The 27,281-nt window shown below is 42.9% G+C and overlaps 1 protein-coding gene across 1 annotated transcript in view; it reads left to right on the forward strand.

The window, feature by feature from the left end:
• Positions 1–27,281, forward strand: part of TRAPPC12 (trafficking protein particle complex subunit 12) — a 185,985-nt gene that overhangs the window by 37,679 nt on the left and 121,025 nt on the right. Inside the window, exons 4-5 of the mRNA XM_089686734.1 lie at positions 7,020–7,133; positions 10,907–11,045. Coding sequence (XP_089542860.1) covers positions 7,020–7,133; positions 10,907–11,045 — 253 coding nt within the window. The remainder of the gene's footprint in view (positions 1–7,019; positions 7,134–10,906; positions 11,046–27,281) is intronic.

A 27,281-nucleotide genomic window follows, 5' to 3' on the forward strand; every position in this document is an offset into this window, starting at 1 on the left:
TGGGGGGGGAAAAAGGGTTCCTGGACTATTTTTTGTGATTTCAGGTGTGACTTGCATAGACATTTGTCAGTCAAGTTGCACCTGAAATCGCACTGACCTGCGGATTTGAAATTGTTCACCTTCAAGTGAAGTCACACGATTTCAAAGTCGGATTTAGTGTGAACCAGGGCTGAAACCCATAACCAAAAATGTAATATATTGCAGCTTACCATTCATTAGATTTGGTGGCGGCATCAGTTTTCTATTTTAGGCTCTTACCCCCCCTCTGTTTTCACCTGTTGATCTGGCCAGTAACACACCTCCTATATTAGAGTACCTACACTCTGGATGAATGAGCACAGGGGGCACTTTTGGAAAGCAGAATTGTCAATCTGAGGGAAGGGAGTGTTAGATGTACTAGCATTTAAAGTAGAACTATAGGCAAAACGTTTTTTCATTTTGGACAGAGTAAGGGAGGTTTATAACCCCTGTCCAACTTTATTTTGCCATATGTGTTCCATTGAGGAGATTTCCCTTCTATTACTTTTCTGGAGACAACCCAAAATATAGGAATTTCTTTAACTTTCAAAGATAATAGTAAATAGGACAAATAGAGAGGATGAATCTCCCTAACTGGGGCACAGACAGCAATAAAAACTGACAGGGGTTCTAATTCTATAAAAAAGTTTTATCCTTAGATATACTTTAAATACATTAACAAATTGAAGCTAAACTCCAGCTAACACTTGGGCTGCTTTCACACTGATCTGTTTTTCTTCTGCTGTTGTGTTTTAAAAAAAAGCAAAAGAAAAATGTGACCACGTAATCCACGTAATCAATCTGCACAATGATCTGTTGCGGGTTCACTGCATTTAGTAAAATCCTGCTTGATGCATTTTCACTGCAGGTTTTGTACAGTAAAAAAAAACACATCAGAGATGCACCTCCTCATTGAAATGCTTTGAAAACTAGTGTTGCATTTTTTTATGCCGTTTTTGAGTCACATGTCCTATGAAAAAATGTACCACAAATATGGTAAAAATGCAGCAAAAACGTGTTTTTACCGCATTTTGGATACAAATAAGTGTGAAAGTAGCCTTAAGTACCGTATTTTTCGCCCCATAAGACGCACCTGACCATAAGACGCACCTAGGTTTTAGAGGCAGAAAACAGGACAAAAAAAAATTTCTGAACTAATGGACTGCAGACAGTACAGGAGATGACCAGAGACTGCGGACAGCACAGGGATGACCAGACACTGCGGACAGCACAGGGATGACCAGAGACTGCGGACAGCACAGGGATGACCAGAGACTGCGGACAGCACAGGGATGACCAGAGACTGCGGACAGCACAGGAGACGACCAGAGACTGCGGACAGCACAGGAGACGACCAGAGACTGCGGACAGCACAGGAGACGACCAGAGACTGCGGACAGCACAGGAGACGACCAGAGACTGCGGACAGCACAGGAGACGACCAGAGACTGCGGACAGCACAGGAGACGACCAGAGACTGCGGACAGCACAGGAGACGACCAGAGACTGCGGACAGCACAGGAGACGACCAGAGACTGCGGACAGCACAGGAGACGACCAGAGACTGCGGACAGCACAGGAGACGACCAGAGACTGCGGACAGCACAGGAGACGACCAGAGACTGCGGACAGCACAGGAGACGACCAGAGACTGCGGACAGCACAGGAGACGACCAGAGACTGCGGACAGCACAGGAGACGACCAGAGACTGCGGACAGCACAGGAGACGACCAGAGACTGCGGACAGCACAGGAGACGACCAGAGACTGCGGACAGCACAGGAGACGACCAGAGACTGCGGACAGCACAGGAGACGACCAGAGACTGCGGACAGCACAGGAGACGACCAGAGACTGCGGACAGCACAGGAGACGACCAGAGACTGCGGACAGCACAGGAGACGACCAGAGACTGCGGACAGCACAGGAGACGACCAGAGACTGCGGACAGCACAGGAGACGACCAGAGACTGCGGACAGTACAGATGACTGCTGACCTTTGGGGAGCGGGTACCTGATTTTGACAGGTACCCGCTCTTACTTCCGCAGAGTTTTTGTTTGATCTTACCTGCTCCTCGATCCAGCCGCGTGCTGTCTTCCCGGCTTCTGTAATGGCGCTCGGCATGACAGCCGGGTGCCCAGTGCGCATGAGCGAGAAGCACTTGCGCTTTGTGATTGGTCCGGCGGCTTCTGGGATCTGTCATGTGTCCCAGGTACCGCCTTACCATTCACAAAAAGCACCGCTTCTTGCGCATGCGCACTTGGCACCCGGCTGTCATGCCCAGTGCCCACACTACAGAAGCCGGAAGACAGCGCGCCGCCGGATAGAGGAACAGGTAAGATCAAAGAACAAAGAAGTAAGAGCGGGTACCTGTCAAATTCAGGTACCCGCTCCCCACCTCCCCAAAGGTCAGCAGTCATCTCCATAATGTCCCGCTGCAGAGCTGAGCGGACGGCCCGGTATTCTGACACGGCCGCGGTGGAAATACCAGACCGGCCGCTCCATATTCGCTCCATAAGACGCACTGACGTTTTCCCCCCTTTTTTGGGGGGAAAAAAGTGCGTCTTATGTAGCGAAAAATACGGTAGTTACAGCAAACTGCTTTTTCCCTTTTTGAGATAAAGAATTTACATACAGTATATAATTAAAAAAACTGATACATTCTGCTGGAGAAAATCAACAGACTTACTGGCTGGTCCAGCAGATGAAAATAGAAGAAAAAAAAAACCTAAAAAAGGAAACTAACACCGCCATCACATCTAAGAAATGGTAAGCTGCAATATAATAAATGTTTGCTTTTGGGTTTATTACTGCTTTAAATCAAACATGGTTGGATTTAGTTTATATTGTCGTGGTCAAAAGCTTTCTTGTGGAGAGACTGTGGTTTCACTTCTGGCAGCTGACCTTATGTAAAGGAAATCATGTGTGAGACCAGAAAGGATCTGTACAGTAATTCAAACAATGAAGACCAAACTTCATACCAGGTTTATATATATATATATATATATATATATATATATATATATATATATATATATATATAAATTTTTTTTTTTTTTTTTTGGGTCTGTGCATGACTAATCATAAAATAGTGTATGCAAGCAGTATCATGCGGCCTGTTCCCTAGGAAGCAAAAACATCACTTGCCATGACTTGCAAAGCACACGTTGGATGAAAATCGCCTTGGCCACAAAAATCTCTCCACTACAAATGTAAAATATTATACTTTTGAAACTGGGAAAAAATCAAAGCGTAACATCACTACTTGATACATTTAGCCAGGAAGCCATATCTACACTTTAAAGCTTTTAGATGCAAAATTCTATGCAGGATCACTTGCTAATCACCCATGGATGTATCTGTCAAACATAAAAGGGTCAATTGTTGGGTTGGAGCCGAGCAGGCAATGGGCAGTTCAAGCCAACTGCTAAAAAAGCTTTTAATGGTATAATGGAGAGAGAGGCTCAGTGCTCTCCTTTCTGCAGACAAGAGCATCCCTATCAGGGGTTAATAAATGCATTTTCCAAAGCTGTGCCAATGTGCTGTAGCAGTGTAATTTATGATGGAGAAGAATGTCATAACTGGTGGAGGAGGACGTTTTAATCACTTTAATGGTGTCACATGTAGCGTTAATGGCCCCCTTTGAGTCTTTGTTTCTGGGGAGGAATGGCGCACAGGTACTATTAGCGGTGTCTGTGGAAAATGCTGAGTTCCTGCACACTATAAAATGAAAGTTATTTCATTTCTGCTCTTTTTTTGTGGAAAAGATGTTTTGTTTTTTTTTCTTTTGTTTTTCCTCTCTGATATTGATCACCTGTATGTTCAGTGCTCTGCAATCTGCTACAGATGTCAATGGAAAGTTAATGACACCCCAAAAGCAGATTACAAACTCAGTGCTTTTGCCTAAACCGGATTGCATGTGTATAAACACCCATGCAGTTTAGTTCCAGTAAAAATTAACAAAATAAAAAAAAAAGAGGTGCCTGCACCGTTTTGATGCAGATATGGTGTGATTTGAGCCATTCAAAATGAATGACTCAAGTTGCACTGCATAGAATTGCATGAACTTTGTACAAGAATGCAGTGTGATTCCTGTGCAATTTACATGTGGTTCACAGTGTGAATCTAGGCCTAAAGAAGAACTCCGGAATAAGAAAAAATCACCCATTAGTAAACCTCTCTGCACAAAACACTAAACAGTTAATACAATTTTGAAAATCCTTTCCACTTAGGAGAAAAGTCTAACTGATTTTCATGACCTCATTTCTGTAATTCAAAAGATAAAAGCATCTGCCCTGCCAAGGAGGAGGTGTAACAGCAGGGATTACATCATATACTTTCCTTCTCTCTCTGCACTAAAAGTAAACTACAGTTCCCATCTACCACAGGGAATGTAGTGAATGTGGACGGGTACACTAGGTATGTACACAGCAGGGCATAGATAAGGTAGGGGGGTCTGAACCCCCCTCCCCAAGGAGAGTTGCCAACCATCCCTTCAGGCTGCAGCCCTCAAAATGTCCACTAGCCCGTAAGTGGAAATAAGGTGAGGGTGGCGAGCAGTGCCGGTACTAGGGGTGTGTGGGTGGGGTGGTGTTGGGGGCAGTGACAAGCACCGATCTCCTGTATGGCTTTCAATGAGGAAGCTGCAGGAGGGAGAGGAGGCGAAATGGCTTCCAGCTGGTTCATTGAAAGCCATACAGGAGATCACTGCCTGTCACCGCTCCCCCCGCTACACAGAATGGTTCAGTTTTCTTTCTGCCCCCCACCTCTCTCCCTCCCACCGCCGCTGTTTCCGCCGCTATGTTCTTCTCACTGCCCAGCTGCTCCCTCCTTCCTCCGCACCAATAGGAGAAGAGAGAGAGTCTGTGCAGCTTCAGAGGATGTGTGGGTGGGAAATTGAACACAGAGCAGCCGACAGCTCTGATGCTTCTGAAGGAATCATTGGGAGTCTGATCTAACCTTCCTTCCACCCACCCCTCCCTCCCTCCCTCCCACCCCTCCCTCCCTCCCTTCCACCCACCCACCCCTCCCTCCCCTTCCTTTCACCCCTACCTTCCTTTCTCCCCTTTCTTCCACCCACCCATTCCTCTCTTCCTTCCACCCATTCCTCTCTTCCTTCCACCCATTCCTCTCTTCCTTCCACCCATTCCTCCCTTCCTTCCACCCACCCACCCATTCCTCCCTTTCTTTCTTTCTTTCACCCACCCCTTTCTTCCACCCACCCCTGCCTTCCTTCAAGGGGGATAAGTTGGTTGGGGGGGAGCTGTAAAAATGCAGCTCAGCTGTGAGCTGAACACCCCCCCTAGAAAAAAAAAATATCTACAGCCCTGATACATGCTAAATGTGTCTGAGAGTCTCGATCCACCCACCATTGCAAGTAGGGCTGAATTACATCACTGCTTTCTGGAGAAAGAACTACAGAAGGGATGTACCAAGACCAGAGGCTGGGGGAATAGGAGGCATAATATCCACTGGTCTTAGAAACAGGAAACCAAAGAGAATTAATAGTTTTATTTGAAAATGAAAAGGCTATTTCAGAACAATTACTGAGTGAACCAGAAGATGGATGACATATTCAGTGAAGGTAGGGAATCGGCAGCAAGAAGTTTTTGTTCTGCTTTAAGGTAATCATTTTTTGGTGGCAAGGAGCTGCTTTGTAGTGGACAAGTAAATGTAATTTTATAATATTACCTGGTATGCAGCTGCTTATTATTACAATTTTGTGTTTGTATGTGTATATACAGGTAGGTCCATATACAGTTTTGCTCAAAAGTTTACATACCCTGGTAGAAATTGTGAAATTTTGGCATTGGTATTGAAAATATGACTGATCATGCCAAAAAATGCTCTTTTATTGAAGGATGATGATCATATGAAGACATTTATTAAGTAGTTGTTTGGCTCCTTTTTAAATCATAATGATAACAGAAATCACCCAAATGGCCATGATCAAAAGTTTACATACCCTGGAATGTTTGGCCTTGGTACAGGCACACAAGGTGACATACACGGGTTAAAATGCCAATTAGAGGTTAATGTCCCACATCTGTGGCTTTTTAAATTGCAATTAATGTCAGTGTATAAATAGTCAATGAGTTTGTTAGCTCTTACGTGGAAGCACTGACTAGGCTAGATACTGAGCCATGGGGATCAGAAAAGTCCTGCGTAACAAGGTAATGGAATTTTATAAAGATGGAAAAGGACATAAAAAGATGTCCAAAACCTTGAATATGCTAATCAGTACTGTTAAATCACTTATTAAGAAGTGGAATTTTGGGGATCTCTTGATGCCAAGGTCAGGTAGACCAAGAAAGATTGCAGCCATAACTGACAGAAGAATTGTTAGGGATTCAAAGAAAAACCCACAGACAACCTCAAAAGAAATACAGGCTGCTCTGGAAATAGATGTATATGTATGTATATATGTATATGTATGCATATATATATATATATATATATATATATATATATATATATATATATATATATATGTATATGTATGTATGTATGTATGTATATATATATATATAATATATATATATATTTTTTTTTTTTTATTCTTTGTGTGTTCCAAGTACCAAGTGTTAAAATCGACTCAGATTTTTAAAAGCTTTGTTTGGTTTATTCCTTCTCTCGATAACCTCAAACCTTTTAGACAGCAAGCACAAGAAGCAAAAAGTTGACAATTATATACGCAGTGTGTGCATATTTTAACCCACAGTAGATTGTGTGCTATTTGCATGCCTGCAAATGAAGAGAGATTTGTTTGTAATATTTTAAGTGTTTTTTGTTTGTCATAAACAGAGCCTCATGCTTGGCTTCACTTACCACCTAATTATACGCACTGCTTTGACAAATGACATCTCCGGCTTCTCTGGCCATCTTTACTGACCTTGTCATCATTACTGATGGCTGGATTGAGCCGCTTCAAGCAAATTAACCAGCGGAGCACTTTATTGGCACCATTTGTTAGTTACCTTCACCTGTTCTCTTTCAACAGAACAGCAAGAACTGGCGGGCAGCAGTTGACCTGAGTGGACGGCTTCTGACGGCCCATGGACAAGGTTATGGGAAGAGCGGTCAGCCAACCAATCACACCACAGATTCTTTACAGGTGAGTTTTCCACTCTCTGGGTGACTTAAAGGGTAAATCTACATTCAAGTACACTTTCTAAATTTAGACCTCCCCCTCCCATCATGTTCAGCAAATTTAATAATGTAATGACAATTTTCAGTTGTTAAGAAAATGTACTTTTTAAACTGCCGGCCTTGTCTGGGACCTGCATAGTGTTCTCCATTTACAGCTCTATTTTTTGTTTGCAGTCCAGCTATCTCCTGGGTTAATCTGTAGATTATGCCCACTTTCACACTACTGGGGTAGGTTTTTTTTTTTACCACACTGCAGGTGCCCTGCATGTCTGGAGCGCATCAGTTGCGCTTTCCCTTGTGTTCTGCATGTTTGGTGGGTTTTCTGAAAGCACAACAAAGATGCAAAATGCAGATGTTTTGATGCATGTTCAGATAGTGCACCAAACAAGCGGGAAACAATATCATTCTATGGGAAAGCGCAGCTAACCTGCTCAAAACTCAAAAAGTAAGCTGCGCTGCACCAGTGGTGCTGGAAAACCGCACCGCAATAGTGTGAAAGTGCTTTATATTGGCAATGCCTGACTGACTAGCACATGCTTCAGACTGTAGTGCAAGATAGGAGTGCAGGGGATGAAGACCTGGTATTGGTCCGAGGCAGGCTCAACTTGCATCTAAAATTACATTTCTTAACATTTGGGCAATGTCCCTACATTAGGAAAGTTGGTGTGGAAGTCAGGTGGTGGGGCATATTTACAGAGTTTATTTTAAATTTGTAACTAAAAATTTTTAGTTTTTGAGGTATTTATAGTGGCATGTCCCAGATTTACCTTTTAAACCTCCCTTTCCCCTTCTAAAACTTGTGCCAACATAATTTTTTTCATTTAGCTTGTTCCCATAGTGGGTAACAGCTTTTTTTTACTCCCTGTGAGATCATCACCAGGATTGTGAATTTATTGTAGGTGCATCAGCTTGGAGCTCAATTCCTGCTGATGTAGGAGTGCCCCCAGAACTTTATCTCCCAAAAGTCCTTTAGCTACACATATTGTGTGGGCCCAAATTTAAGGCTAGAAGCTCACTGGATTCTTGACGTCTATTCTGAACTGCATCAGGAATAAACATGGAAAATGTGCATATATTGCAAAAATGTATATACAGTATTTAAAGATTTTTTTCTGTTTCAAACATTTTATTCATCTTTTTGATATACTTTGCCCAAAATGCTTGCTTACAGAGCTACAGTACCTCTTTCAGCAGTTGAAAGGCGTTCTATGGTCACAGCACACACTTTTATTTCATAACATCAGCATTGCAATAGCAGCACAAACAATAGTCATTTTTGACAATTTAATGTAAGCTTACTTGAAATATCTCCTTTCATTTTGTGAGTTCTGCCTGTCTGCTGGCAATCTCTTTTCACAACTCCCTGGATTCCCTGTATGCTTTGCAGCATCTCCTCTGCTGTTTACTTTATCCACTTGACCTCCGGATGGTTTTACCCCCTTCATGAACAGGGCATTTTTTGCTATTCAGTGCTACTTTAACTGGCAACTGCTCAGTCATGCAACACTGTAACCAAACAAAATCTATGTTATTTTTTCACACCAATAGAGCTTTCTTTTGGTGGTCTTTGATCACCACTGGGTTTTTTTTTTATATAAACAGAATATTTTCTGCATTCTGTTATAAAACATATACAAAAAAAAAATCCTATTTTAATTTTCCAATATGTGTTGTTTTTTGTAATAACATCTGCAAACTATACCATATATACTGGAATTTATGCACCTATAAACGCTATACTAATAATGGCAGTGGTCAGTGACTTAGTGTGGCTGTGATAGTATGGCGGGCAATCTAGCGTGAAAAGACACTGGCTGGCAGGGACAATAACTAACTGACACTGACATTGCTAGTGACACTAATATAGTGATCAGATATAATACTATACACTGTACTAATTACACTGGGTGGGAAAGGGTTATCAAGGGGCAATCAAGGGGTTAACTGTTCACCTTACAAGTGCAATCTTTGCTGATTTTATTTACAGATTTCCAGGGAGAATAAACACATTGCTTTTTTCTGTGTACAGCGTTTTGTGTGTTTTGTCATCACAGAACTCTGTACTGTGATTAGCCCTGGCCGATTAGCAAGTTTATAGCCAAAATTATTGGCTGAAAGCTACTGACAAACCTGTGCAGTGTCCAATCATAGCACGGATCAGCAGGGGGTGTGTGCACTAAACCTGGAAGAAAGGCTGAGGCATATGGGTAAATTGCTTAGCCTGGCTTTGCTGCCTGTCTGCAGTAGTTGCACTGTGGGTGGGCAGAAAGTGGTTAAATTCTGGGGACTACATATACCATGGTACTTCCTGCCGTCAAATAGTGATTCCAATAGTGACTCCACCTCTTGAAACTCCTCTCAGTTCCTCTGTATATCAGAAGGCAGGCTCTGTGAAATGTGACACAGCCGTGCCTACTCACAGGGCATAGTGACTACGTCTCACAGAAATTCAAAGTAAATGTGTGGGATTCATCACAAAGTAAGTTTACACATTTCATGATTGTTCAGATTAATAGGAGTAAGCTAAAATTATTGAAATCATAGAAATTAATATATAATTTAAAATTTTGAACATTGATGCACTCTAAGAGCTTGTTCACACTAGCTAGAACCCGTTTTTTAAAGTGCAGGCTGGTGTGAACTTCCATTGGTCTTTTGAAAAAAAAAAAACTGCCACAACCCACCTTTAAAGCAGCGTTTTGTTGGGAACAGGGCATATGGAAAACTGATGTATTCTATGTGCCCTGGTGTTGAGCCTGCATTGACCTGCACATATCAACACAGCTCAGGTGTGAAAAAGCCCTTTATGTTAAGTGTGTTTTAAGCAATTATAGGTGCCCTTCATACTAGCGGCATTGTTTACCACCCACCTGAAAAGTGATCTGAAGTAGATCACCACTTTTCAGGTGAAAGGAGGTTTGTAGGCATTCAGGAGGTGATGTTACACCCTCCTGGTGCCTTCCTTTTTTTTTTTTTTTTTTCCTGAGCAGAACCTTTTCATTACAGGCCAAGCTTTTGGCACATGGTTGCAACACGACCCCATTCACTTACATGGAAGAGTGAATTTAACAGCATTTAAAATTGTTACACGGCAATGCAAAGCATTGCAGCTATGTCAGCATATACTCATCTAAGCTGCACCATGTCCGCTTTTAGGTCTGCAGTCGAGAAGTGATAAAAACACAGATCATCCCTGCCAGCCAGTGTGAAAGAAGCTAAGCCATGGTGGCCATTGCCTAGCTGTGCAGGTCTTCAGGCAGTAAGAACCTGGTAGAGGTTCTAACCCTTCTCCACTCCACATTATGTCCAGATGACAGGGACTGGAAGTTACGGAAAGACACTGACAGCAATAAAACGTGACAGAGATGTAAACTTTTTCCTGCACTACCTGATTTTTTTTGTGTATAGCTGGGCTTTTAGCTAAGGTAATTAACAAAGCATTGGATTTACATTGCAATTAAATATCCAGATCTTGCATGCATCTGTGGATAGCTATATTAAAACAGAAGAAGAGGCTGCAGGTGAAAGTCTGATTTGTGCATCTTTTGTAAACCTTTTTAGTGAAAGATTTTGTAAAATGCTCCAACTCTACATCTTCCTGTTTTTATTTCAGGAGCTTCTGTAAGTACCGCATTCCAGTGTGTATTAGATATATTAATGTCAGCGATAGGCTCACAGAAGATGTGGGTTATTAGAGCAAACTAACAAAGCGATAACCTTGTTTGTTGTGTGCTCCAGCTCTGGTTCCTGCGGCTGTCTTTGTTGGTGAAGCTAGGCCTTTTTCCAAACGCTGAAATGGAGTTTGAAGCTTTTAAAAACCTAGACCAGCCTGACCTTTACTATGAATATTACCCACATGTTTATCCGGGGCGCAGAGGTAAGCTGACAGTATCCCATATCTTATGTTTATGCTGTTTTTTTTACATGATTTTTCAATGTTTTGGATAATATACCAGAAACTGTACAATCCACTAAACTAAATATTTAAAGTCCAACACCAAGCAAACTAAATACACCTGTGAAATACACATACAGTAAGTGAATTGTTTTAGATGTCAAAGAATGTGTAATCCTGTCCACCCACTTTTGTATTAACCCATTCAGCATGTTAAGTGGAGCTTTTGAATAAAAGACCACAACAAAAAAGCTGCTTGTCTGTATATGGTTTACTGAGCCATACCATATACAGTCATGGCCGAAATTGTTGGCACCCTTGATATTTCTCCAGGAAATCATGTATTTCTCACGAAACGTATTGCATTAACACATGTTTTGCTATACACATGTTTATTCCCTTTGTGTGTATTGGGACAAAACAAAAAAAGGGAGGAAAGAAAGCAAATTCGACATAATGTCACACAAACCTCCAAAAATGGGCTGGACAAAAGTATTGGCACCCTTTCACAACTGCGGATAAATAAGAATGTTACAAGCATGTGATGCTCCTGTAAACTCACCTGGGGCAAGTAACAGGTGTGGGCAATATAGAAATCACACCTGAAAGCAGATAAAAAGGAGAGACGTTCACTTAACCTTTGCATTGTGTGTCTGTCTGTGCCACACTAAGCATGGACAACAGAAAGAGGAGACGAGAACTGTCTGAGGACCTGAGAACCAAAATTGTGGCAAAATATCAACAATCTCAAGGTTACAAGTCCATCTCCAGAGAACTAGATTTGCCTTTGTCCACAGTGCGCAACATTATCAAGAAGTTTGCAACCCATGGCACTGTAGCTAATCTCCCTGGTCGTGGACGGATGAGGAAAATTGATGAAAGATTGCAACGCAGAATAGTCCGGATGGTGGATAAGCAGCCCCAAACATGTTCCAAAGACATTCAAGCTGTCCTGCAGGCTCAGGGAGCATCAGTGTCAGCGCGAACTATCCGTCGACATTTAAATGAAATGAAACGCTATGGCAGGAGACCCAGGAGGACCCCACTGCTGACACAGAGACATAAAAAAGCAAGACTACAGTTTGCCAAAATGTACTTGAGTAAGCCAAAAGCCTTCTGGGAAAACGTCTTGTGGACAGATGAGACCAAGATAGAGCTTTTCGGTAAAGCACATCATTCTACTGTTTACCGAAAACGGAATGAGGCCTACAAAGAACAAAACACAGTACCTACGGTAAAATATGGTGGAGGTTCAATGATGTTTTGGGGTTGTTTTGCTGCCTCTGGCACTGGGTGCCTTGACTGTGTGCAAGGCATCATGAAATCTGAGGATTACCAAAGGATTTTGGGTCGCACTGTAGGGCCCAGTGTCAGAAAGCTGGGTTTGCGTCCAAGATCCTGGGTCTTCCAGCAGGACAATGACCCCAAACATACGTCAAAAAGCACTCAGAAATGGATGGCAAAGAAGCGCTGGAGAGTTCTGAAGTGGCCAGCAATGAGCCCAGATCTAAATCCCATTGAACACCTGTGGAGAGATCTTAAAATTGCTGTTGGGAAAAGGTGTCCTTCCAATAAGAGAGACCTGGAGCTGTTTGCAAAGGAAGAGTGGTCCAAAATTCCGGGTGAGAGGTGTCAGAAGCTTATTGATGGTTATAGGAAGCGACTGATTTCAGTTATGTTTTCCAAAGGGTGTGCAACCAAATATTAAGTTAAGGGTGCCAATACTTTTGTCCAGCCCATTTTTGGGGTTTTGTGTGACATTATGTCATATTTGCTTTTCTGCCTCTGTTTTATATTTGTTCCAATACATACAAAGGGAATAAACATGTGTATAGCAAAACATGTGTTAATGCAATACCTTTTTTGTGTGAAATACTTGATTTTCAGGAAAAATATCAAGGGTGCCAACAATTTCGGCCATGACTGTATATCGGTTCACAGAGCAAAGATACAAGCTGTGACAATGGCTGATTATGTCAGTCTGTTTAAATACAGTTTTATTTCAGTTTTCTTCTTCACCTGGGGCACAGAGCCAAGGGGAATTTGGGAACCTCTAAGTCCTCATGCACATTTGACGTTTTTACAGCTGCTGTTTTTAGCTTTTGACATTTTTTTTCTACAGCTAGTAAACCCTCCAGCATGTTATCCTATGCGTCCATGCACACATAGACTGTAATCAATGTTTTTTGGCTGGAAAAAAACCCCAGGACAAGTGGGTTTCTAGAATAGTTTTTTTTAGCTGTAAAAACGCTGTAACGCTGAAAAAAACCTTAAAAAAAACAGCGTTTGTGGACTTTTTTTGCCGATTTTTAAAAAAAAAAATTTTTTTTTTGGTAAAAAAAAGCTAAAAACCGTAAATGCAGGAAAAAAGCGGGAAATTGCAGCTAAATGCTAATGCAAAAACGGTTAAAAAAAAAGCTGAAAAACTCACATTTTTAAATTGACTTTACACAGCTAACGTTACCAGCATTATCAAAACGTCCAGTGTGCATGAGGACTAACTAGTATGTGTGACAGGGTCTTTATGCTGGGGGAGAGTATTGGGAAGATTTGGCCGATCACGTGACCTCTGTGATTTGCAGTCACAGTAGTCAAATGGATCAAGAGCTACTGATCATCCCAGGGAATTGAGTAAGCTTCCTGCACCAGTGTTAAATAAATAAACCTGTTTCAAGTCTATCTGCCCCAGCTTCTATTTCAGGGTAAGATTGAAACTAGTGCAGGTCTTCCCCTAATTACAGATAAAATACAGAAACCTGCTGCAGATCCCCACCAAGTGTGATCTGGTATACGGGATGTGAGCTGGCAGCAGAACTAGCAGGGAAGGGGAAGGATGTATGTGGACGGCACAGAGATTAAGACATGCAGCTCCAGCTCTCTCTTCTCTGTGCTGTCTGTCACAGCCATGATGGTACAAATAAATGTTCGCTTCTAATTAACATGGGGTCTTAAGCCCCCTTTATTTAATTAGGAGCATCATTGGCTCCATTTTTTAGGTTTAGAAAAGTGGTGCACCTCCCAATAGCAGAGACCAAGACCTGTGACTCTCTGCAGAGGAAGCTCTGCCACCCATGGATGCGTGTGTGTGACGTGTATGCGTTTAAAGCCCACCCTCTTTGCCACCCCCACATATGCGTTACAAGGGTGGTAAGTGGTTAATGCTCCTCTCGCAGAGAGATCACCACTTTCTCTGTTTAGAACTCATTTACATGTATGGCTTTCATTGCCATCTCTCTGAACAATATTACCTCAGGAATTGCTTTTCAGAAGCATATGTTTTCTCCTCAACATCCATGTTAACGCATACACGTCACACACATGCATCCATGGGTGGCAGAGCTTCCTCTCAGCAACCATGTGCATTACACAAGGCTACAGCATGGCCTCATTGACTTGAATAGGTTTCGTTTGGCCATAGTACTACCTGAACTGTGGCAGTGTTTAAAAGTCACGTCCACACATGTTACTGAGACCTTAGTTAAAGGCTAATTCCACCTTTTGCAATATTTTACATGTTACAGCCGTTCTTAGGGTGTAACATATTGCAGAACAGCCTGCCGTGACCGCACATGGGGTTCTTCTCCACAGCTGCTGTCACTTTTGAAATTGACACAGCTGTGTGGGACTCTGTGAATAATTGAACTACGAGTCACATATGCAGGGCCAGTGCTTCCACTAGGAAAACTATGCAGCTGCCTAGAGCACAGCACAGGCCGGCACTCTCTCTGTGTGGCACGCTGCCACGTCATGAATGATCCGTCAGCTGAGAGGAGGGGAGGAAGAAAGATGCATGGTGTCTGGGGCCAGTGTAGCAGCTTAGCTGCCACTCCTTCTAGTGTTCCTCTCAGACTCAGTCCCTTACTATACACCCACTGACAGCTGCTGATCACTGTGGAGTTCCAACCCTTCTCTTCAGATTCATCAGCAGAGGCAGAGCTGCGCTTGCGGAGGAAGGTAATGTCTGGCTCTTCTACTGCCTGCTGGGCCTGCTGATCTGTGTCAGTGTTGGTGGTGGTGTGTTGTGTTGGATCTGTCACTGTGTGGGATCGCTCAGTTCAGCTGCCTGCTGTCCCAGCATTTTATCTCCTCCCATTGCCTGGGGAATTCCAGCCTGGGATCTGTCAGAGTGTGGATCCATCATCCTCCACTAACTACAACTGTGACCCTGCCACTGCCAGCCACAGATACAGTCCATCATTGACACTGATTTTGTCTTTAATATTGGTGCTGGTGGCATCTTATGGCACTTTATTTTGCACATTAAAAGAAATTTAGCAGATTCATGTTTTATTGGTTTAATACTTTTTACTGTTTAAAAAAAAAATTAACTTTTTTTGGGGGGGGTAGCGCAAGTAGCTGTTCTTGCCTTGGGCGCAAATAGTCTAGCACCGGCCCTGCCCATCTGCCACCATGGCTTTTTTTTTTTTTTTAATCTAATGCTTTACATTGTAGAGAAGAGATGTGGGATTTTATTGACCCCAGATCTCTCCTTAAAGAGGACCTGTCACTACTTATTTCTATCACAAGAGATGGTAACATTCCTTGTGATTAGGAATAAAAGTGATCCCAAGGGACGGAGAGACAGTGTAAAAAAAAAAAAAGTAAATATTAAGAAAAAAAATAAAGCGCCCCTGTGTTCTTGCGCAATGATTAACGCATACATAGGTCACACCTACATGTGAACGATGTTCAAACCACACATGTGAGGTATAGCCCCGAACATCAGAGCAAAAGCAATAATTCTAGCCCTAGACCTCCTCTGTAACTCTAAACTGGTAACTTGTGGGACGTACCGTAGTTTGGCACCATTCTGCTAGCGTGCACAGTTTTAAAGGATGACATGTTGGGTATCTATTTACTCAGCATAACATCATCTTCCATATTTTACAAAAATTTAGTTATATATTGTGTTTTTTGTGCTTTTATAATTCATCCACATTTTTTTTAAAATTACAGTGACTGCTGTTTTATTCTCTAGGGCCTCTGCTACAAAAATATATAATGAGTGAAATGTCAACCTTGAGCCTGCTTGGTGGTCACTTCCTTACAAGACCAATTCTCTCAGAGAGGCTGCTTGCTTTTCTTTGGCCCAAAATAGCTTGGCCTCAGAAAATCAATTACAAAGTGGTGGTTGTCCCGAGTTTTTTTTTTCTGCACTATTCATACAGTTGATAATGAATATCTAATTGGGGAAGACTATTCAATTGAATGGGTTAGAAGTGCACTGAAATATCTGTTAAAAACAGACGGGCAGCGCACCACAACATACAGTACATGCTGTGGAGCTGATTTCTCTTTGTTGAATGGTACCCACATATACAAAAGCAAAAGGTGTGAATGGGCCTTTTAAGCCATAATCTTATAAAATTAACCAGAAACGCACACTCTAGAAACTACTACAGGTGCTTAAATACTATTAAATTTCATGATAATGGTAAAGAACTTGCCTCTAGCAAGCTAGTCCTTGCTTTTCTAAAGTCCCAAGCCACACAAATGTTATAGCTTCCAGTTTCCTGACAGTTTTTCTAAAAGGCTAGAGAAAACCATGACAGGCAGACTCTATCAATCCTGGTAGTTCGCAGGCATAGAGATTGTGGGTCTCTGGAGAGCTTCTGTTGCTGCAAACCTTGTGTTGTGTGTTCACTATTTTCTGTTTGGGTTTTTCCGAGTCTTTATCCTATCCTCTAGTGCCATCCGAGACTATAAGAGAAGCCTTTCTTGCACTCTTCTAGCAATGGATATACCAGAGTTTCATGATAGTAGGAAAATCAACATATGAAAACATATGATCCAGAAATATTTAGACAGAATAAAGGTGAATAAAGCACCTGGACTGAATGGCATACACCCAAGAGTCTATAAAGAATTGATCATTCATTTTAAATTCCATTTTTTCTAATGACTGGCGTAGTACTACTGGATTGGCGTAAAGGCCAATGTGGTGCCTATATTTTAAAAGGGGTCAAAATCTTTACCAAGTAATTATAGACCTGTTAGTTTAACATAGTTTAATATAGTTGGGAAGATACTGGAGAGTTTAATAAAAGACCACATAGATGAGTTCTTGCTGGAAAAAATAATTTAAGCAACAGACAGCATGGATTCATGAAAGACAGACAGAAGTTGTCAAACAAATCTGATTTCTTTTTATGAGGTGAGCAAAACCTTGGACAGAGGGGTGGCAGTGGACGTGGTATACTTGGATATTGCAGAAGCGTTTGACACAGTTCCCCACACATGGCTAATGTGGAAGGTAAAGTCTATAGGCTTGGAAAAATCCATATGTAAATGGATAGAAAACTGGCTAAAAGATCGTATTCAGAGAGTAGTGGTTAATGATTCATACTCTGAATGGTCTGGGGTCATCAGTGGTGTACCCCAAGGTTCAGTGTTGGGACCCTTACTTTTTAATATATTTATAAATGATATAGGGTCTGGGATTAAAAATAATGTTTCAGTCCTTGCAGATGACACCAAGCTGTACAGTGGAATAACGTCCTTACAGGATGTCTCCAATTTACAAGCCGACCTCAATGCACTGTGTAATTGGGCAACTACAGTCAGGTCCATAAATATTGGGACATCAACACAATTCTAACATTTTTGGCTCTATACACCACCACAATGGATTTGAAATGAAACAAACAAGATGTGCTTTAACTGCAGACTGTCAGCTTTAATTTGAGGGTATTTACATCCAAATCAGGTGAATGGTGTAGGAATTACAACAGTTTGCATATGTGCCTCCCACTTGTTAAGGGACCAAAAGTAATGGGACAATTGGCTTCTCAGCTGTTCCATGGCCAGGTGTGTGTTATTCCCTCATTATCCCAATTACAATAAGCAGATAAAAGGTCCAGAGTTCATTTCAAGTGTGCTATTTGCATTTGGAATCCGTTGCTGTCAACTCTCAAGATGAGATCCAAAGAGCTGTCACTATCAGTGAAGCAACCCATCATTAGGCTGAAAAAACAAAACAAACCCATCAGAGAGATAGCAAAAACATTAGGCGTGGCCAAAACAACTGTTTGGAACATTCTTAAAAGAAGGAACGCACCAGTGAGCTCAGCAACACCAAAAGACCCGGAAGACCACGGAAAACAACTGTTGTGGATGACTGAAGAATTCATCCCCTGGTGAAGAAAACACCCTTCACAACAGTTGGCCAGATCAAGAACACTCTCCAGGAGGTAGGTGTATGTGTGTCAAAGTCAGCAATCAAGAGAAGACTTCACCAGAGTGAATACAGAGGGTTCACCACAAGATGGAAACCATTGGTGAGCCTCAAAAACAGGAAGGCCAGATTAGAGTTTGCCAAACGACATGTAAAAAAGCCTTCACAGTTCTGGAACAACATCCTATGGACAGATGAGACTGAGATCAACTTGTACCAGAGTGATGGGAAGAGAAGAGTATGGAGAAGGAAAGGAACTGCTCATGATCCTAAGCATACCAACTCATCAGTGAAGCATGGTGGTGGTAGTGTCATGGCATGGGCATGTATGGCTGCCAATGGAACTGCTTCTCTTGTATTTATTGATGATGTGACTGCTGACAAAAGCAGCAGGATGAATTCTGAAGTATTTTGGGCAATATTATCTGCTCATATTCAGCCAAATGCTTCAGAACTCATTGGACGCCGCTTCACAGTGCAGATGGACAATGACCCAAAGCATACTGCAAAAGCAACCAAAGAGTTTTTTAAGGGAAAGAAGTGGAATGTTATGCAATGGCCAAGTCAATCACCTGACCTGAATCCGATTGAGCATGCATTTCACTTGCTGAAGAGAAAACTGAAGGGAAAATGCCCCAAGAACAAGCAGGAACTGAAGACAGTTGCAGTAGAGGCCTGGCAGAGCATCACCAGGGATGAAACCCAGCATCTGGTGATGTCTATGCATTCCAGACTTCAGGCTGTAATTGACTGCAAAGGATTTGCAACCAAGTATTAAAAAGTGAAAGTTTGAGTTATGATTATTATTCTGTCCCATTACTTATGGCCCCTTAACAAGTAGGAGGCACATATGCAAACTGTTGTAATTCCTACACCGTTCACCTGATTTGGATGTAAATACGCTCAAATTAAAGCTGACAGTCTGCAGTTAAAGCACATCTTGTTTGTTTTATTTCAAATCCATTGTGGTGGTGTATAGAGCCAAAAATGTTAGAATTGTGTCCATGTCCCAATATTTATGGACCTGACTGTATGTGGCAAATGAGGTTTAATGTTGATAAATATAAGGTTATGCACTTGGGGGCTAAGAATATGCATGCTTCATACATACTAGGGGGGTACAACTGAGGGAATCAATAGTGGAGAAGGATCTAGGGGTTCTGGTAGATCACAAGCTTAATAATGGCATGCAATGCCAAGCTGCTGTTTCTAAAGCGAGCAAAATCCTCTCTTGTATTAAGAGCTGTATAGACTCCAGAGAGAGAGATATCATATTACCCCAGTACAAATCATTAGTAAGACCTCATCTGGAATATGCAGTTCAATTTTGGGCACCAATTCACAAAATGTACATTAGGGAACTGGAGAAAGTACAGAGAAGGGCAACCAAACTGATAAGAGGCATGGAGGAGCTCAGCTATGAGGAAAGATTAGAGGAACTGAATTTATTCTCACTTGAGAAGAGGAGATTAAGGGGGGATATGATCAACATGTATAAATACATCAGTGGTTCATATAGTGAACTCGGTGTAGAGTTATTCACCCTGAGGTCATCACAAAGGACAAAGGGGTACTCTTTACGTCTGGAGGAAAAGAGATTTAACCTCCAAATACGGAAAGGTTTCTTCACAGTAAGAGCTATGAAAATGTGGACTAGACCCCCTCAAGAGTTGGTTTTGGCCAGCTCAGTGGATTGCTTTAAAAAAGGCCTGGATTCTTTCCTAGTTACACAGAATATAACTGGTTACTAACATTTTATAAGTAAAGTTGATCCAGGGAATACCCGATTGTCTCTCAGGGGATCAGGAAGGATTTTTTTTCCCTGTAGGAGCAAATTGGATCATGCTTTACTGGGTTTTTTTTTTTTTTTGCCTTCCTCTGGATCAACTGTGGGTATAGGATTATAACTTTTTTTTTTTTTTTCTTTTTTAATGGGTTGGACTAGATGGACTTTTATCTTTTTTCAGCCAGAATAACTATGTAACTATCAATACCACCTTTAATACAGGGTAAACTTGGTTTTAGCAGGAAAGGCCAACATTTGCATATAATATTGGCTGTCTATAACTCTGGATCTACTGATCGTTTTGTCTTGTGCTATGCACTGATGCTGTAATTATGCATTTTACATGTTTGAATTGGCCAGGTTTGGGGCTCATTAACCTTTTTTAGGAGTTTTTTTGTTTTTTGTTTTACCAACCTTGCCCTCTCCAAAGATATATAGTATACAATATATCTAAGGACTCCCAGGAACGGTCCAAGCAGGTTTGTCCTGCAAGGCTGTAAACAAACCTTGTTCAAATGCAGGCGGGTCTGTACAGCAAGTTCATAGAACAAAACACCTGCCCATCCAAAACACTAACTAAACCCTCGTCATCTTCTGAGTAACAGCGTGCCCCCTAAAGAATTTCCCAAAACAAACAGTCAGTACATTTTTAGTGTTTTGTCAGCAGTAGCACTGCCACAGCAGAGATGGAGAGAGCACTGAGCATCAGTCAGTTCATAAATATAAAGACCTGTGGACAGCTGAGACTAATAAGGTCTACCTACGAGGTAATATATGGATCTAGGAATGGAGACTTTATCCCATCCAAAACTCTACAAAGTCTCCAAGTCCCAGGACCAAAAACAGGACTTATTAGGATTCTAAAAAAAGGGTTCTTTTTTCCTCTACATCATTCAAAAACTCCTGGGCCCCTCAGAATGTGTATGTGAGAAAACTAGGTGACACATAGCCTTCCTTAGGAAGAGAGTTTCCCTCGAAATGTGGCAACCTTTCTTTGGCTCTTGGATGTCACTTTTTTATGTTGGGGCCCTTGGTGCCATATGGAGCATATTTGCAGTGATTGTCATTTGTTATGCGATTTGTCACATCTTATTTTTGAGTATATGTTAACTTTCATTCAATAAACTGTCATCTGGGATAATGCGCTAGGCCAGTGCTCTCTTCTTCCATTTCTTCCTGCAGGGTTATCTCACCCCCACCCCATCTACCATAAACCAACCATTCCTTTGATTTCTATGGACTAAATCTCCCATGGTACCTTGCTGCCTACAAGCAGTGATTCCTGTACTGACTGTACCTCCTGAAACTCCTCTCAGCACCTCTGCAGTGCCTATTCAAAGGACATAGTGAATACGTGTCACAGAGTTTTTTGGAAGTAGATGTGTAGGGATCTCCACAGAATAAGTTCTCAAACTTCAAGATCATTCAGGGTAATAGAAATAGGCTAGAAGTATTTGCAATATAATGTGCAAATATATGATTTCATATTTTGGCCATAGATACACGATAAAGCAACTCTTTCACTAACATACGATGTCCCCTAAAACAATAAAAATGACTGAAATAGATAGAAACAATGCTTTCTTTTGCAATGAAGATGGATAAGGACTCTTAGGCCTCCTGCACACTGCAGCTTGAAAAAGCTCAGTACAGCATTTTTACTGAGGTAAAATGTAGCCAATTATTTACCCTTTGCCTGTGCACACAGTTACGTATTCCTCACTAAAAAAAAAAAAAAAGGAAAATCTGCATTTTTTGTCAATAATTTGCGTGCGGGCAAATATGCGCAACTGCATGAAAGTACGCTCATATGAGCATAAATATTAATGAATTTCCCTAAGAATATATTGTATGCACAAAACAAATGCCTGAAATTATGTTAAAAAAGTAGTTTCTCAAACATCAGTACCTTGTGTAAGGGGCCTTACTGTGCTGAGCCCTTTCAGAGTAATTCCCAACTCTGACCCCAAAGCCCAGGTGCAGTGTACAGCCTGTCATGAATGGCTCTGTATATGACAGCGTTATTGAACAGAAGTACAGTGTACGGGTGTATGCAAAAAATAGAACATTCTCTATTTTTTTGCAAAAACCAGTGAGCTATACTGGTGTTTACTATAGCACCCCTGTATACACAAGTAGAACACCGCATAACCTTTTGATGTTAAAGTGATACTAGTTGTTGAGATATATATATATATATATATATATATATATATATATATATATATATATATGAAATTTGTTTTTCCCTTTAACACCAAACGAGTCATACTTTCCTGCTTTTGCATGTGCTTATGCACAGAGCTGCCCCAATCCTCCTCTTCCCAGGTCTTCTGCCAGTGCTCCTCCCCTTGACCAGTACCGCCAATAGCAAGCTGCTTGCTATGGGGGTACTGGTGCATGCTCGCTCCCGAGCCTTGCTCTATGCGTGTATAAGACATGTAGAGCGGTACTAATGATTGGGTTGCATGGTGTGAGTGGTTTCACTATATTGTAGGCCTGATGTGAGAATGACATATGGAAGCACAAACATTTGTGGGCATGGTAAGAAAGGTTGCGCTCTCCTTTGGCCATAGTGTAAGGGGATATATTAGGTCAGTAGGGATACAGGGCATAGTGTAATGGCAGGCACTATTCTGGAACATGACGTGCCAGGGGCTTTAATGATAGTGTAAAAGATGGCACTCTCCTGGTAGCATGGTATGAAAAGTGGCACAATAAGGATTGGAGTCATGGTGTTATACGGTCTTCTGACAATAATTTCACACTGTAAGTAGTCTTTCCAATTTTTTGCACCATGTGAGTGGTTTCTGACCGTATTTTGACTCGTGGCGCTGGTAAAAGGGAGCTGCTGTCGGGCATTTTCTGCATTGCTGTTATGTTTGTATGCTCATTATGATAAAGCTATGCCCACTTATACCACAATACATAGGTGTCCCTTTTTCATTTTTTATTGGGGTGGGGGGGTATTCTGCCATTAATTTATACTTTTTGTCTTAGCTTTATATTTGGCCGCTTGCCCAAGGTTCGGCTTTAAAATAATAGATTCCATAGTTATAAAGTGGACATCAACGTTAGAGGATGATGAGCAGCTTCATAGTTATCAATCAATAACCAATGTATGCATTTCTTTGTGCAATCCTGTTCTGCCTCTGTGTTGAATGAAAAAAAAAAAATAGAAAAATTATTCTGTTCCTCTGCAGCTACAACAGTGCCATCAGTAGGCTTTATTAGGTACTGTACTTCATAAACTGAAGGGATATGGAGCTTCAAAGAAAAACTGGAATAGGTGAATAGCATATTTACAGGGAATATGGTTTCACCAAACATACACAGGTGGTGAATCAATCACTGATTTAAAACACATGCCCTAGCAAGATTCATCCACAGGTAATATTTGGTGAATGTCTGATTTAACTTTTTTATAAATATATCCCATAATAAAAGCAGTGACTTTGTGTTTTGAGAAGTGATTTAGACTCTGGAAACCTGATCCCAGAGCAGCATAACTGGTTGTGCCATCTGATGGCATGGGGTGCAGCTTTAAAGCAGTGATGTGTCCATTCACAATATATATTGCAGACTGGACAATTTGTGCTATGTTTTGGGAAAAAAATGTTTTACTGTATTTTTTTCTGCATAAGACGCACCTGACCATAGGACCCGCCTAGGTTTTAGAGGAGAAGAACAAGAAAAAAAATAATCTGAACCAATGGACTGCAGACATAGTACAGGAGATGACCAGAGACTGCAGACACATTACAGGAGATGACCAAAAACTGCAAACAGTAGAGGGGATGACCAGAGACTGCAGACAGTAGAGGGGATGACCAGAGACTGCAGACAGTAGAGGGGATGACCAAGAGACTGCAGACAGTAGAGGGGATGACCAAGAGACTGCAGACAGTAGAGGGGATGACCAAGAGACTGCAGACAGTAGAGGGGATGACCAAGAGACTGCAGACAGTAGAGGGGATGACCAAGAGACTGCAGACAGTAGAGGGGATGACCAAGAGACTGCAGACAGTAGAGGGGATGACCAAGAGACTGCAGACAGTAGAGGGGATGACCAAGAGACTGCAGACAGTAGAGGGGATGACCAAGAGACTGCAGACAGTAGAGGGGATGACCAAGAGACTGCAGACAGTAGAGGGGATGACCAAGAGACTGCAGACAGTAGAGGGGATGACCAAGAGACTGCAGACAGTAGAGGGGATGACCAAGAGACTGCAGACAGTAGAGGGGATGACCAAGAGACTGCAGACAGTAGAGGGGATGACCAAGAGACTGCAGACAGTAGAGGGGATGACCAAGAGACTGCAGACAGTAGAGGGGATGACCAAGAGACTGCAGACAGTAGAGGGGATGACCAAGAGACTGCAGACAGTAGAGGGGATGACCAAGAGACTGCAGACAGTAGAGGGGATGACCAAGAGACTGCGGACAGTAGAGGGGATGACCAAGAGACTGCGGACAGTAGAGGGGATGACCAAGAGACTGCGGACAGTAGAGGGGATGACCAAGAGACTGCGGACAGTAGAGGGGATGACCAAGAGACTGCGGACAGTAGAGGGGATGACCAAGAGACTGCGGACAGTAGAGGGGATGACCAAGAGACTGCGGACAGTAGAGGGGATGACCAAGAGACTGCGGACAGTAGAGGGGATGACCAAGAGACTGCGGACAGTAGAGGGGATGACCAAGAGACTGCGGACAGTAGAGGGGATGACCAAGAGACTGCGGACAGTAGAGGGGATGACCAAGAGACTGCGGACAGTAGAGGGGATGACCAAGAGACTGCGGACAGTAGAGGGGATGACCAAGAGACTGCGGACAGTAGAGGGGATGACCAAGAGACTGCGGACAGTAGAGGGGATGACCAAGAGACTGCGGACAGTAGAGGGGATGACCAAGAGACTGCGGACAGTAGAGGGGATGACCAAGAGACTGCGGACAGTAGAGGGGATGACCAAGAGACTGCGGACAGTAGAGGGGATGACCAAGAGACTGCGGACAGTAGAGGGGATGACCAAGAGACTGCGGACAGTAGAGGGGATGACCAAGAGACTGCGGACAGTAGAGGGGATGACCAAGAGACTGCGGACAGTAGAGGGGATGACCAAGAGACTGCGGACAGTAGAGGGGATGACCAAGAGACTGCGGACAGTAGAGGGGATGACCAAGAGACTGCGGACAGTAGAGGGGATGACCAAGAGACTGCGGACAGTAGAGGGGATGACCAAGAGACTGCGGACAGTAGAGGGGATGACCAAGAGACTGCGGACAGTAGAGGGGATGACCAAGAGACTGCGGACAGTAGAGGGGATGACCAAGAGACTGCGGACAGTAGAGGGGATGACCAAGAGACTGCGGACAGTAGAGGGGATGACCAAGAGACTGCGGACAGTAGAGGGGATGACCAAGAGACTGCGGACAGTAGAGGGGATGACCAAGAGACTGCGGACAGTAGAGGGGATGACCAAGAGACTGCGGACAGTAGAGGGGATGACCAAGAGACTGCGGACAGTAGAGGGGATGACCAAGAGACTGCGGACAGTAGAGGGGATGACCAAGAGACTGCGGACAGTAGAGGGGATGACCAAGAGACTGCGGACAGTAGAGGGGATGACCAAGAGACTGCGGACAGTAGAGGGGATGACCAAGAGACTGCGGACAGTAGAGGGGATGACCAAGAGACTGCGGACAGTAGAGGGGATGACCAAGAGACTGCGGACAGTAGAGGGGATGACCAAGAGACTGCGGACAGTAGAGGGGATGACCAAGAGACTGCGGACAGTAGAGGGGATGACCAAGAGACTGCGGACAGTAGAGGGGATGACCAAGAGACTGCGGACAGTACAGGGGATGATCAGAGACTGCAGACAGTACAGGGGATGATCAGAGACTGCAGACAGTACAGAGGATGACCAAGAGACTGCGGACCTTTGAGAAGGGAGGGGGAGCGGGTACCTGAATTTGACAGGTACCCGCTCTGACTTCCGCAGAGTTGTCCTCCCTTTAGTGTGGTCACCTGGCTGTGATAGCCGGGCTGCCCACTGCGCATGCGCGAGAAGCGCTACGCTTTGTGAATGGCCCGGCGTCTTCTGGGACCTGTCATGTCTCAGAAGACACCGGACCATTCACAAACCGCAGCGCTTCTCGAGCATGCGCAGTGGGCACCTGGCTGTCACAGATGCTGGCGCGGGAAGACTGTACAGCGCTGGACCGAAGAACAGGTAAGGTCCTGCTGCAGAGAAGAGCTGAGCGGCCGGCCCAGTATTCTGACACGCGGTGGCAGTGGTGGAAATACCGGACTGGCCACTCCATATTCGCTCCATAAGTCGCACTGACATTTTCCCCCCTTTTTTTTTACTAAGAGTACTAAGAGCTCAGTTTTGGAAAGATTGAGTTTGAGGAAGTGGAGTGACATCCATGCCGATATGTCACTTAGTAGGTTAGTAATGCAAGAGGAGACTGAAGGGGTGAGGTGAGGAGTAGAAAGATAGATTTGTGTGTCATCAGCATAGAGATGGTACTTAAAGCTGTGGGAGTTTATTAAGTGATCAAGGGAGGAGGTGTAGATGGAGAAGAGAAGGGGTCCAAGGACAGAACCTTGAGGGACCCCAACAGAAAGAGGGAGTGAAGAGGAGGAGGCAGCGTTATAGGTAACACTGAAGGAGCGCTGCGATAGGTAGGAGGAGAACCAGGAGAGAGCAGAGTCTCGGAGTCCAAGAGAGTGGAGTTTTTTGAGGAGGGGGGGATGGTCAACTGTATCAAAAGCCGCAGAGAGGTCAAGTAGTAAGAGTATGGAGTAGTGGCCATTGGTTTTAGCAGTTAGTAGAGCATTAGTAGTTTTAATGATTCGTAATGAGATACAGTATGTGGCGTTATGTTTGGTTTCGTATATTATTATTATACAGGATTTATATAGCACCAACAGTTTGCTCAGCGCTTTACAATATAGTGGGAGACAATACAGCAACAATACAGTTCAATACAGTTCAATACAAGAGGTTTAGGAGGGCCCTGCTCATTGGCGCTTAAAATCTAAGAGATCTGATTAAAATGGATCCTAACTACAGTTATGTGAAATGGCCAAATTCTTATATTGTATTTTACAGCAGCATGGGATTATAGGTTTTTATAAAATTGTGTTGTCATGCCTACATATATGGCTATTGGACAACCCTATTTAAAGTACGTACACTTGTCCTAAGGATTTACTAGGCTGCCATTACCTCCAGAAAATGCCAATTGC

Source organism: Staurois parvus, unplaced genomic scaffold, assembly GCF_062004578.1.
Source record: "Staurois parvus isolate SC_StPar_1 unplaced genomic scaffold, SC_StPar_1.0 ptg000409l, whole genome shotgun sequence".
NCBI classification, from domain to species: domain Eukaryota; kingdom Metazoa; phylum Chordata; class Amphibia; order Anura; family Ranidae; genus Staurois; species Staurois parvus.